Source organism: Orcinus orca, chromosome 5, assembly GCF_937001465.1.
Source record: "Orcinus orca chromosome 5, mOrcOrc1.1, whole genome shotgun sequence".
NCBI classification, from domain to species: Eukaryota; Metazoa; Chordata; class Mammalia; order Artiodactyla; family Delphinidae; genus Orcinus; species Orcinus orca.
Genome location: NC_064563.1, coordinates 42,311,220 through 42,325,559, shown reverse-complemented (window position 1 = coordinate 42,325,559; position 14,340 = coordinate 42,311,220). Strand labels below are relative to the sequence as shown.

At 39.4% G+C, this 14,340-nt stretch overlaps 1 protein-coding gene across 1 annotated transcript in view; it reads left to right on the top strand.

Annotated features, from left to right (window-relative positions):
- VEPH1 (ventricular zone expressed PH domain containing 1) overlaps positions 1-14,340 on the top strand; it is a 211,604-nt gene that overhangs the window by 29,283 nt on the left and 167,981 nt on the right. The window contains exon 4 of the mRNA XM_049709730.1: positions 7,523-7,697. Within this exon, the coding sequence (XP_049565687.1) occupies positions 7,523-7,697 (175 nt within the window). The remainder of the gene's footprint in view (positions 1-7,522; positions 7,698-14,340) is intronic.

The window sequence follows — 14,340 nt, the reverse complement described above, 5'->3', positions numbered from 1 at the left end:
GAGAGTCTGGAAGGCTTTCTGGATGGAGATCGAATTTGAAAGGGTTATGAGCAATTATCGGGAATTTTACCAGGTAGGAAAAGTGGAGTGAGAGAACATTCCAAGTAGACAAAACAGATTGTACAAAAGTCCAAATTTGTGAAATGAGACCCAGATCAGAGAACTAAGCAGGCTGACCTTCCAAAATGCCCCAAAGTCTAACATAAAGGGGTGTTTCATTCTGGGTAAGGCATTATGTCTCCTACTTTAAAAAGGGGATGGTGGGGAGCAAATAAAAACGTGAAACTCACTGCTGATCAATGAGAATGAGTTTGTAAGATTGTTGAGAGCAGGGCCCTGAGGACAAGCACTGACATTTTGGGAAAGGACAGAGAAAAGGGCTAAGGGTTAGGCGTCTTGGTTGAGAGGGACAAGTGAGTCACAGGAGTGGGAGATTCTAACCTGTAGGGCCAGTGTGGTCACAGGGCGTCCATTGTGTGCCCTCTGAGCAGGCAGAAGGTGTAATAATGGAAGATGGAAAGCCCTAAATGTAAACTTGCCTTTTTCAGAGCAAAGTGCAGCAATTTGTCCAGGCTACCCCTAGGGGTGTGGTCCCAGAAAGTCATTTCCCACGAACCAAAGGCAAGCCTGTGGTTGCAACTTTGGCATTTAGCTTTCAATCAGATTTTAAGGGGAACATTTTGGCCTGCGGTAAATATTGAAAAGAAGATTTTGTCCTACTTGTAAAATAGGTTCTTGTGGGAAACATGTAGAAATCCAGATGACTCATATTCTGTTTTGTTTTTTCAGTAAAATAAAACAGTAGGTCAACTTTAAAGTCAACCACTTAACATTTTTAGCTACACACACACAAAGATTCCCTCTCCGCCCACCTTACCTCCCAAGATAAGCAATCCCAGCCTCACACAACCTGATCAAGCAAGGGTCCACCAGTTCTTCTGCCCGTATTCTTAAACATTTTTTTTTTTTTCTGGCCACTTTGCTGTCATTTGAAGCTAAATATGTTCACACACACACAAGAAAAAACCTTTTTTTTTCCCTAAATTTCCTTTTTCAACCTACACTCAAACCTACTTCAGATGACCATTCCTATTCTACTTTTATATCTTTTTTTTTTTTTTTTTTTTGCGGTACGCAGGCCTCTCACTGCCGCGGAGCACAGGCTCCAGACATGCAGGCCCAGCGGCCACGGCCCACGGGCCCAGCTGCTCCGCGGCACGCGGGCTCCTCCCGGACTGGGGCACGAACCCGCATCCCCCACATCGGCAGGCGGACCCCCAACCACTGCACCACCAGGGAAGCCCCCTATTCTACTTTTAATAATTAGTGGTTATACTGCTTTCTTTTCTTGGTCCTAACTGTATGAACTTGCAACATTTACCTCAAAATAGTTTTAAAGTTTTCAGAATTCACCTTCTATACCTTCCTCAATGCAGAATCTGTACATGTATGAGGCATGCACTTGTGAGTTCTGGTTTCTTTTGTGGTGGGTGATACTATCCTGCCATCCCACCCTGTGTCCTTAGACTTCTGTAAAATGAAGGATGAATCAGGTGAGCTCTCAGATCACCTCCTAGTCTGAAATTCTGACTCCCTTAGGAGATGCTGAGAGGTAGAACAAAAGGCTTTAGAGCTTGAGGGCCTTAGAATCAGATACTCTTGGTCTTGTATCAGTGAGAGATTGGCAAGTTATTTCATCTCTCCAAGCCTCTGTTCTGCCATCTGTAAAATGGGCATAACAATACTTGCTGCTCACGAAGAACAATTTTATTATAAAAGCAATCTCCATTTGTGATCCAGCCACTATCTGGAAGTACCTATTTCAAACCACAGCTTCCTCTGACCAGGGTTCTATATGGAGTTGGCCAATGCTTATTTGTTTGCCTGTAGAAAAATCCTGAAAGAGTAGATACCCCTCTCCCCCTCCACAAAGCACATTACATTCTAGGATAAATCAAAACCTGAAGAGGGTTGAAGAAAATACACATGCATCTCAAGGGGGTTGTAATTACTGACATAACTGATGGGCTAGAATGAAATTCTAGAGAACTGACAGACCAACCATCATGATGTTGAGAGCCAATGCCTGGTTTTCTCCTCAGTACAAGTTATAGTGGTTTCAGCCTCTTCCCCAACCAACCAAATCGCTTAGCAGAGCTAATGCCAAGTAAGCTCTGGCTTTTATCTCTTCCTCCACATCTTCTCACACTGTTGATGATCATTTGAAGAGGGAGATAGCCAAAGCAGGGAGGAGGGAAGAATGAAATAGCCACCAAATTCACTGTGGGAAAATGCGAAAGTATCTGTTTTTCCTTCTTTATAGAAGGACCCCCCACTATCCATTCACCTTGATTCCACGCTTCAGTTTTCTTATTTCCTCTTCCCCAGTTAATGCTGCATGAAGATTCAAAATCTGTCCCTGGCTGGCATGCAAAATGCCTTAGGCAATGTTGAGAGCATTTCCTTTTCAGCTCTCAGAGGCAGGACTGGTCATGTTCATCTAGAAGTTTATTCAATAGGCAATCCCAGCTTTACCATTTACTGGCAGGGTGATCTTGGGCATTTCATCTTTCTGTGCCCTAATTTCCTCATCTATAAAATGAAGGTAAGAGTAGCTGCCTCATGAGTTTGTTGTGAGGATTAGATGGATAGACATTAAAAAATAGACATAAAATATTTAAGACACAGGAAGTGCTGTATGAGGATTAGCTCTGGTTGGTATTGTCATCATTATCATCTGCAGGAAACTCTAAAATAGCATCAACACTTTGTCATTTAATTATTTATTTTAGCCATCGTTCATTGCCTGTCTCCCCCTGGCCAAAATAGAAGCTTAGTTTTATTCACTGATATGGTCCCATCACCTAGAACAGTGAATGGCACATAGTAGGTGCTCAAGATCATATTTACTGAATGAATTAATTAATGGGCAAATGAACACATGAGTAGCTCAGGAGACCTGACTGCCCTCTGGCTTTTGTACTAGCCGTGCTTCACCCCAGAGTGGGCTCCAGTACCATTTCCTCACTTAATGCTGCATAAGACAGGGGCATGAAATGGGAGGAGATTGGGACACCCCCCTACCCCCCAGGTTCCTGAGACCCACTCCCTTATTGCCTGTCAGAAAATACACTGGGAAAACTTAAGTGGATGCCATTTAGATTTTATATATAGCCATGCTTCTAAGAACCAAGCATTTTATATATAAATCCAAAATTTGATTTATCTGATCCATGATGGGGATGAAAGACAATAAAATAACCATTTTAATATATGGTATTTAATATTTCTTGAGATTACTCTTTTACGGCTCTTAGTTGAATTCAAGGCCTGAGACCAAAGAGCTTTTTAGTTGCTATCACCTCAGATATCTATCTCTTTTACTTAGCTTTATTCTTTTCAATTATAAAACACTGGGAAACCTTCCCAAAGTGCATTTTCCAAAGGAAAATCTCCACCAACAGCTCAAATTGGTGCTAATCTAGTCAAGAAATAGAATTCTTGGCATCTGTAGAACAAAGCCCTCTTGTTTTGCTTCTACTGCTAGATATAACTGTCCCTATGAGCAAGTCTTTATTGCTACCTTGTACTTCACTGAATTGTTCCCTGAGTACTGAGTATTGAATTGTGCGTAAGAAGATACACATGCCATCATGCTCACATCTGCATGGAGGGACAAGATGTAGCATAAGCTCTGGCATTAACAGTTGCTGTTAAAGTGGTTTATTTGTACGAGCAATCACAGGGGCTTTGTCTGCATGTATACCATTAGCATTCCTGGGATCCAGATAATCATAGAGATAAAATAATTTCAGGGGCCTGAGATCTACTGCATTAGCAAATCCTTTTGCTTCACCTGAGAGCAAAGCTCAGCCATTAGAAGGAGGTCCATAGGACCCATGTTTGCCCAGCCTCACCTTGGCCTACCAACCCCTCACTCATATCCTGTTGCTGTCACTAGTGCCCATGGTCTCTTGAGACACTAGGAACTGTCTAGATGCTGTTTAGAGATTGAGAGCCTTTGGTGGCAATTACTTGGTGTTTATATGAACTGTTTGCTCTTTGCTTAATGTTTCACTTCTCTTCTCATTTGAGAGATTTCCAGATGACATATGTGGGAGGAAAACAGAAAAATTGAGTGTGTTATAGTTTTGTTTTTTAATAATGATATTATACATTAAAAATTTTTTTAATAATTTTCACGTGGAACCACACTTCAAAGACTTCAATAGCTGCCCACTATTTTTCCCTAAGACATCTAGAATTGTTGTAAAAAACATATGACCAAATTGGTTAAGACAGCCTGTTCTTTCATTGTTGCTGGCAAACGTTAGCTCATTCCCAAGGTTTAAAAACATTAGTTGCTGTTAATATGATTTTCACTGATCTTTTAGTATGCCTGTCAGTGTTCACAATTAGTAGGAAACACTTGAGTTGTACTTCCAATGCCACCATCGTGGTTTTTCAAAACGTTACAGGTAAATATGCTTAGAGACATTTTCCTCCAATGGAAGGCGTATACTTCTCTAGCTGCAAATTGTTTTGGCTAAAGACAGAAAAGATAAAGTAACTGGGCCATGATATTCTTTGTTGGAAAGCTCTAAGAAGAATTGTGTGATTGTGTTCCACTCTCAAAACTACAGCTTTGGCAGCTATGACAGGGACAAAGATATGTCATGTAAAAGGTGAACTAGCAAAAATCTACACACTATGGAGAGATTGGGGCAACCCAAGAAAATTGATAGATGAGACGGAAGCGTTTGGGAAATACTCTGTTCAAATTGGAGTATAACTTAAGTGTAACCTTAAGGGAGCGGGCATAGAACAAGATTATAACAGAGAAAATCGACAAATCATTCAGGCTTCCTAAACACCACATGTCTGAAGGGCATGTCAACAAAAAGAGCATGCTCAGTATGAGGTCATTATTTTGACACATTTCCTCAGCACTGTCTGGGGGTGGGGGTGAAGGGTGGGTAGAGACTTAATCTGATGGAGAGGAAAGTTCCAATCACCAGACATGGGGATTCGGCTGTAGGGCAGGACCGTTAGGTTTCACCATGGCGTAGATGAAATAGCCCTCAAGATATTCCTTTGCTCTGATCTGCTCTTGTGCCCATGAGTGAACATTCTGGTTAGTAATCTGGCTCCTGATTTCCTAATGGTGTGAAAGGGTCTGACCTGAAAACACTGTCACTGTGAGAGAGTAAATTGGCATACCTGATCATGCACCAGCCTTTTGGAAATCCCTCGGTGTGAGTTTCCCTCAGTGGATGCAAACAGTTCTGTAAGGCCTGGCCAAGTACACAGGCAGACTTCTAATGCTGAAGGGTGGGGAGCAGCCAGCCTCCCAGGGATGCCTGACAGCTCATCACTCCAATAATGGCCCAGTCTAATCAGGCACAGTTAAATTACCAGGAGGGGAGACACTCTAGATAAAGCCTGATCTGAGAGAAGTCTGGCTGCAGGCCCTGGTTCTGATAGTTAGATGGTGTTAGGAACTCTAAGAAGGATAAGACAGAGACTTACTGAGTGGAACTGATACATAAACACATGATTTGTCACCAAGGAATAGGGTCAGAGCTTTCATCATGGCTGACTTCATGGTGAGACATCAGCTTAGGTTGTTGAATACCTATTTTCTCTGCTCAGGAGTCAGACTGATCCTTGAATCTGAAAAATGGGTGGAACTACAGGAATGGATTATGGATTTATCAGGTCTATTTTTGTTTCTAGGGACTGGGAAGAAAAGAAGTTTAAGCATAAGAGACTTAATTGGCTCACTTAGAAAAATTTAAGGATAGAACTGGCCTCAGGCACAGCCTAATACATGGGGCTCAAATGATGCCACCATGTTTCTCTTAACTTGTCTCAGATAGATCCATGTTGCCTTGAATCTCATACAGATTCTCTCCTACCGAGGTCACAAAATGACAGCTACTCTTGATCTTCCATTCTCAGCATTTTGAATACGACAGAAGAGAGAGAGTCTCTTTCACAGAGCCCTTGAATGGCTCCTGCGTTATAATTGGGTAACTTGCCCATCCCTGAACTTATCATTTGGAAATGTGATTCTCTGGTTGGTCAGCGTCTGAGTCATTTGACGGCCCGTGAAGCTAAGGGTGTAAATGCCTTCATTAGAAGTACCTGGGAGGTGGCCGCGGAAGTCCTATTTGCTAAGGAGTGTGTAACAACTCACCTGCCCAATCAACTAGCCCTGAAAATGGATGGCACTGGAGGCCATTGCTGGCAGTTGGTGACCCAAGCAAGAAGGTGGGAGCGAGCAGGCCCTTTCCCAACCCCATCACCTGCCCGCCCTTCTTCCCACCACGTTGTGTTCCCAATCATAACTACCACTACAGATTTGTATTTTCTTCATTAGTTATTCAACTTGACAAATGTTTATTGAACACCTGCCATAAACCTAGAATTGTGGGAGGTATTAGAGGGGATAATCTATGGGTAGAAAGATAGAAGCATTTTTCACATGAACAGTCAGAGAAAAACAACCACTTTTTATTTCTAATGTAGTAATGTAAAGTTGAACAAATTGTGCACTGTGCAACTTTTGCTTTATAGTTAGCCTAAGGGGTGGGGTTGATGGTTAGAATGGTTAATGGTAGGGAAGACATATCATTCATTTGTAAGAAAACAATTTGTATTTTCCAAATAGTATTCCCTAATTAGGTAATTGAATGCTGATGGCACTATTGTGTATGTAAGGATATTGATGTTCAGTCACAAAGTACATCAAAAAGAGAATTATTTCAGGATCCAGAATTCCTTTAGTTTTTAGCCTTACGTTCATTCATCTTTTTCCTTCCGAATCTCAGTCAAAACTTTAGTTTTTAACATACAGTCAGGAAGCAACTGATTCAACATTCCGTAGGTTTTTTTTCTCAAGTATAAATCTAAGTTATTCCTCTCATCAGTGACTCCTGATCACCCTAAAGATCAATTCCAAACTCCTTAGCATGGTGCCAGACCTTTCATAATCAAGCCTGTTTACCTCTCCAGTCCCCTCTCTCATCTCCTACCCCAGCTTTCCCATGTGTACCCCACATCATCCATACTGAACTATTTACAGTTCCTCAGATGCACAAGTTCTCTCACCTCTCTGCTTTCACACACGCTTTTCCTTTTGTCCACTCCTTTCCTAGCTATCTCCCAGCCATTTCCTCTTCATCCACCAGGTCTCAGGGAAGACATCACCTCCTCCAGGAAGTCTTCCTTGACACCCCCTTCAGACTGGATTAAGCGCTCCTTTTTTGCTCCCTTATCCCCCTGCACATTCCTTATCATGGCCCTCATTAGCCTATGCTATTAAGCGCCAGTTTGCCTCGAAGTCTCCCTAACAAGAACAAGAGTTCCCAGAGTTCCCAAATACAAGGAAAATAAGGCGGGCCCTGTGTTTTCACAGCTGCACTCTGAGAGCTTAGCTCAATAAATATTTTTCGGATGAATGAATAAATGAATAAAGAATGAACCACTTATTATTTGTTGATTTCTTATATTTCCTCAGAATTACAACCGGCCCCCTGTGATGGCATTAGCCATCCCTATTGCAGTGAAATTCCTCCACAGAGGCAACAAGGAACTGTGCAGGAATATGTCCAACTACCTGTCCCTGGCTGCAATTACCAAGGCAGACCTCCTAGCCGATCACACAGAGGTTATAGTAAAGAGCATACTCCAAGGTATGGTGCAACGGCTGAGCTTCGGGACGTGTTTTAACAATCATTTTAAAGTATTTTCATGAAGCAGTTATGGTTTGTGGAAAGTAAGACTTTGAGTATTGAGAGGTACGTTAGATTCTCTGCTTTGCCACTAGGTGGCTGGGGAACATGGATAAGGTTACTTGAGCTGGCTGAGTCGGGGTCTCTTCACCAGGCAGATGAATTCTTTGGACTCATTAGATGAGTCGCACGCTTCCTCTCAACTCTTCGTGTCTCATTTGGAGAACTGTGTTTTCCGTGCTTCTGGTAATCTTGTCCAACTACCAACTGTGCAGAACCTGTCTGTACTAAGTGGAATGTGTCCCACTGCTGTCGGTGGCAGATGGAAAAGCTCTTCATCCTTTGTTTTCCAAAAGCACAAAATGCTAGATAAAATACACCAGAGAATGTGTAAAGACCTCTTAAATGTGAACACGATTTGGGACTGATTTATAATTGTGTTAAATACTACCATAGAGTATCAAATGAGGACATCCCTGTTAATGTTTTCATATTTGTATGAAAGAGATCAAGTTAGTGCAGTCAGAATATTCTCTTTTCTTGTATTGTTTTCCTTTGGTTTTAGATCTATCAGAAACCTTTTTTTGTTTGTTTGTTTTTGGTTTGGGATCAAAGAGCAATATATGGTATTATTTGATAGGTACCCAAATATCCCCAGCCATATAATGTCTGAGGTCCATGAGTATCTTGGCCCACATTTGACTGCCACAGGCCCACATACTCAAATGGAGCATCCGCCTTCTGGAAAGTGCTCCCAGACCAAGTATTTCTGAAAGGCCCCAGTATTCTCTTCTTGCCACAGCATAGTGTGGTGATGCCCATCTCTGCCACTCTGAGCCCAGCAAACTCTGTGGACTGCTACCATGGAGGCCCCAGGAATGGACTTGCCCCACACTGTCCTGCCTGGGATGGCAGCCTCTGTCCCTTTGTGCTGTTACCCCTGAAGTTTCAGAAGCCACCAGTCCTCAGTCCACTGTGGTAGGACGGGGAAGAGAACCTGTCTTTCCCCTTTGTGTTAGGCTTTGGTAGACAGCCAGAGCAAGGTTGCTTGGCTCCCAGTGTCAAAGTATGGTACTGAGTTCGCAGTAGAATATGTTGTTCCATTTGATCTAAAACTCTCTCTTTCTTCCCTGGGCTCAATTATCCACCCAAGAGTCAGGCTAGTAACAAATTAGTCCACCAGTTCTCAAAATTTCTACAGCCCACCAAGGACCAAGATTTTGTTCACCATACCAGACATTCCCAAGAAGAGCTCTTAGTACCTGCCTCCAACCCTGGACATCTGACCAGCCACCCCAGTGGTCTGCCAGATGCCCAGTTTGTCTGAACCCCAACCATGACAGTGGGGTTTGGCTACAGGACTGAACTGCTAATTCCTCTTTATGCATGATCTAAATTTGCTAAAAGTCCAGGAAAACAATTATGCTTTTTTCACCACCTTGACTACATATTTGGTACACATTTTATAGAAATTACAAACACACACGCCACACATTTTAAATCCATGATAGTTAGACTTGCAAGTAACTGATTTATGAGGGGAAAAAATGGAATTGTCTCTTTGCACCTGCCAAGAACTTAACTCATGTATTTGTTTTGTTTTGTTTTTTTGAAATGCACTTTCAATGACAAAGAAATCTTTTGAAACGCAAAATACGCTTTCTGAATTAACGGCTAGTATTTAAAATAAACAAATGATTTCGTTTATTTGATCTGGCACTATGAAAATCATCATAAAATAAATGAAAATTTAACCTATAAAAGGTTGGGACTAAATATTTCAGGGTCAGATTTTTAGGACTGATGTGTGTGTAAAACTCTGCAATCACTTACATAAGCCTATCAAACTCTGATTTGCAAAATGGAAGGGATCTTTGTGTCTCTGAGTAGTAAGTTTCCTGCTCTGCAAATCTTTGTCATATATCCCCTGCAAAACAGCCTTAGGAGGCATCATTGGGATTTCTTTTTTCTTTACATGTAGTTTTCTCCCCTTTCGATTTTCCTCCTTGATTTATTCTCCCATTTTTCTACTTCTGCAGAAAATGCTAAAGTGTTAGAGTTATTTGATTTGATCTGCTTTTATTAGACTAGAATTGTAAAATTGTAGAATCTTAGGTTGATTCAGCTCAGTTACCTGGGCAGTGCTTGAATCCCCACAAAATTGTCATCCATTCAGTGATAACAATAATAATTATAATAACAGTAATAACTACAATGGCTAGAATTTATTTCATGCTCTCTTTATGCCAAATGCTGTACTAAGCATTTTATACTGGTTAAATCATTTAATCCCCACAAGAATTCCATAACAGAAGTCCTGTTATTATCCCATTTTACCAATTAGTTATAGCTTAAGTAACAGAAACCCAGGTATAAATAGCTTGATGATGATGATGAAGAAGAGGAAGAGAAGGAGAAGAAGGAGGAGGAACTCCTTACTGGCACACATGACTGAAAAATGCATGAATGTATCAGACTTCCCATATGGATTGATTCAGGACTCAAATGTGGTCCCAAAAAGTCATTACTCGGTTCTGCTTCCTGTGGATTGGTTTCACTTTCATGTTTCATATAATGGGCCTCTCTCATCATGAGATCTCACATGAGCTCACATCATCATGAATACCAGTTAAGAAAAAGAAACTCCATATCCAGTCTTACTGTCCCTGTTTGACCACATGCCCATTTCTGAACCAATCCATCATTGCTGCTGGGAGATACAGTACTTCAACTGGCCGGACTAGGGTCATGAGCCACCCTCAGAGCAGGAGCTGATAGTAAACTCAGCAGAACCATATGGATGAGGAGTAGATAACCTGAAAATCCAGGACTGTAGCCAACAGTGTTGTAAATTAATACTGGGTACCAAAAAGTAGCCTTATGTAAATATTTACTTTTATCCCTTCATACTTATTAAGAGATTCAGTTCATTTCTTTGGCATGCCAAGGTCTCACTGATAATGATCCTCCATTTCAATATATCTCCAATTCTTCCAAGGTTCTTGTCATCTGTAAATTTTATGAACAGAATCACTCTATCTTCATTTTAAAACGGTAATGAAAAGGTAGACCCAATGGGGCCAGGCAAGCCTTGTGGTGTACCAGTGGCAACTAACCCCTTACCCTTGGTTGGTGTTATTCCATTGATCATATTTTTTCAATTGTGTTATATACATGTCTATCCCTAATTCCAAACCAAATGCGTCCTTTAAGCTTAAATAAATCATGAGAGAATGTCAAATGGGGTTAAATATTTATCCCTGAAGGCTAGTTCCAAGCCAATGTTTTACTACTTCCCATTATTAATGGTTGTATATGAGTAATACTATTTACTTTTACAGTAAATGTAAATATGAATTCATTTATTCAAATTGCTTAGACTCCATTTGTCTGTTTTGTGTTCTTTGAATTCTCCCAGTGAGAAGGAAATTCTGAAAGTCCTTCTTTTTGGAGAAAGGATTAAAGGCACGAGCAGAATGTTGTCTTGATTTGTATTAATACTTGAACGCTAAGGAGATAGAGAACCTGAATGTCCCTATATCTAATAAGACAATTCTGTCAGTATTTTTAAATCAACCCACCAAAAAAAAAAAAAAAAAAAAAGCCTGTCACATTTAGTATTATATGCAAATTAGAACAAATATGCAAGGAGTAATTACAGTCTTATCTAAACTTTTTCATATAATTAAAAAAGAAGATAGGGAGGGTGGGAGGGAGATGCAAGAGGGATGAGATATGGGGGTATATATATGTATAACTGTATATATGCTATATATATGTATATATGCTATATATATGTGTATATATATAACTGTATATATGCTATATATATGTATATATATGTATAACTGATTCACCTTGTTATAAAGCAGAAACTAACACATCATTGTAAAGCAGTTATACTCCAATAAAGATGAAAAAACAAAGCATTATGGGAATGTATGGGCACAGATTTTTGTATAACAATATTAATGAAACTACAAAACAGAACCTAAAATACTGCTTTAATGAGTACGTGCACAGTATCTTGCAGGTGAATCACAGTACAGTTTCCCTTTTATTCTGCTTGCTTGGTAGTTTACACATGTTATTATATATGCCTGCCTGCACTTAGCTGTGTTGACAATAAATTAATGTGGTAATTTAAAAAAAAAAGTACATTCTCCAGCTAATTCTATAAGGCTGGTATAGCCATGATATCAATACCAAAGGACAATATAAGAAAGGAAAATATAGATCCATCCTAATTATAAACAGATGCACAAATCACAAAAATTTTAGCAAAGTGATTCTAGCAATGCATAAAGAATATAATAGTTAACATTCATTGAGTTCTTGCTCTGTACCAGGTACTAGTCTTTTAACTCATATAATTCTCCTAATAACTTATGAGGGAGGAACTATTGTTATCCTCTTTTTATAAAAGTTATCCCAGGAATTCAAGGATGACAATATTCAAGATGTAATTCTCCACGGTAAAAGACTAAAAGGGAAAAAAGTCATTTGATCAGTAAAAGCATCTCATAAAATTCTGTATCCATTCATGAAAAAAAATAAAGAATGCAATCTAGGAATTTTGGAGAACTTCCTGAAACATTAAGAGGATATAATATATATATATGTATATAACTAAGATATATATATATATCCTTTCCTTTTGTAAAATTCAAAGTCTGTTCATGATTAAAAACAAAAAAAAACCTCTCAGCAAACTAGCAATAGAGGGAACATCCTTAATCTAATAAAGGATATCTGCAAAAACGTACATCTAAAATCATACTTAATGAGGAAATGTTGAATGCTTTCCCATTGAATTAAAAAGATAAGACAAGGATGTCCCTTGGGTAATTAATTTGTTTTCTGCTTAAATCATATCAGGGCAATTTAATATTTTGTAACATCAGAACCTTTTCAGAGTGGGAGATATGTTTTTCAGTGTCCTGAATAATTCTTCAAACTTGTTCTTTGCTATGTGAAAATGCTTTGTTAAACCTGTCCAGTACTGGAATATAAAAGCACAACCAATGCTTAGTGCAGCATGAGTTAGCATATCTTTCACCTAGGAAGTTGACAGTATTATTGGTGATCCCTAAAATGAGGGTATCACCAACTGTAAGGGATTATTTGAGAGCCTATAGGGAAATCCTTTCCAAATTTTTATTTGGAACTCTGATGCAATGCACACCACTACTATCAAAACTAAAAACAGTGACGTCCTTTCATCTGCATTTCTGAATCAGTGATCATAATAAGGAAATATTCCTCTCTGTCAATATGCCTTTTACACGGTCCTCTGGCACAAATCACAAGATGACCTCAAATGATTTGAAACTTAAGTAGAAAGTCTTTGGAAAGAAATGTAATCTTGTCTCAGCAAGAGTCCAGATTCCTTTCTGACTTCCTGGCAATGGCCTAGAAAAGACTGTCTAGTTAATTATGATAAATTCACCTCATTTCTTTCTCAATGTGAGACAAAGTTCAAACCACTGATTGGTGAGCTGTCTCAGAGAAATCGAGATAGGAAATTGACCCCCCGTTTATTGTGGCAGTGATAATATGTACCAAATAGTGTGGATGTGAGGCTTAAATAGATAAAGCAGCTATACTTTGCACAGTGCCGGGCCCACAGTTCATCAGCGGTTACCATGATTCTTCTTTTTATCACCATCATCATAATCATCATCATCGTTACTGTCATCACTGAGTGTCTGCTTTATACCAAGCCCATATTAAAATATTAAAGGCAGAATCACATCCATTTGTATAGTTTTGTAATTTCTGGGGAGATACTTAGCCATTAAAAATTCATGATACAGTTATTCTTCAAGGAAAAGGTTTTAAGTTCACCATATTACAGGCTGTTGAGAAAGAATTTACTAATCAAATATTCTAGAAAACAGGCTACCAAAGTAGTCTCATTAAGAATATTCAACCTGAATATTAATAGATATAGGGAAATATTAAATATAATGTTATAGAAGTCAATACAAATGTGCAACAAGAAATAGAGACACATCTTAAATCAGAAAAGAATCTCTTCTGAATCGTTAACCAAGTCTTGGATCTGATGCACGCCAGAGTTTGCACCTTCCTGACTTCACCAGCAGATGTTGCTGTGAAGTAGAATAAGGCCTGCACAGTTATAAGCATCCATGGGCCGAACTCTGAGAATAACTTACTCACAATGGAAGGGAATCTTTATATTTATTTGTTTGTATTTTTGTTTGCTTATTTTTTATTTAATCCACTGGGAACAAGTTGAAAAACATTTTTATGATAACTATTTCATTTCAAAAATTATTTTAGGGTTTATAAAGCATTTTTAGATACATTATCTCTTGTTGTATCATTTTCATAATGCCCCTTCAGCAAGGTAGGTAAGTCCTGTTATCCCCAGTTTTTTGGCTAATTTGAGATTCATAAAGATTAGTTAGCAGGCCTGACATTTTATAGTTAGTGGGTAATGGTGCTAGGATTTGAATGTTGTGTTTTTGACCCCAAGCCCAGCAAGCTTTCTTCTATACTCCAGATTTATAAAACCAAATGCAAGGGTCAGCAATCTGAGTTTTCAAGTTCACTGAATCCAGGAATATATAAGTGAACA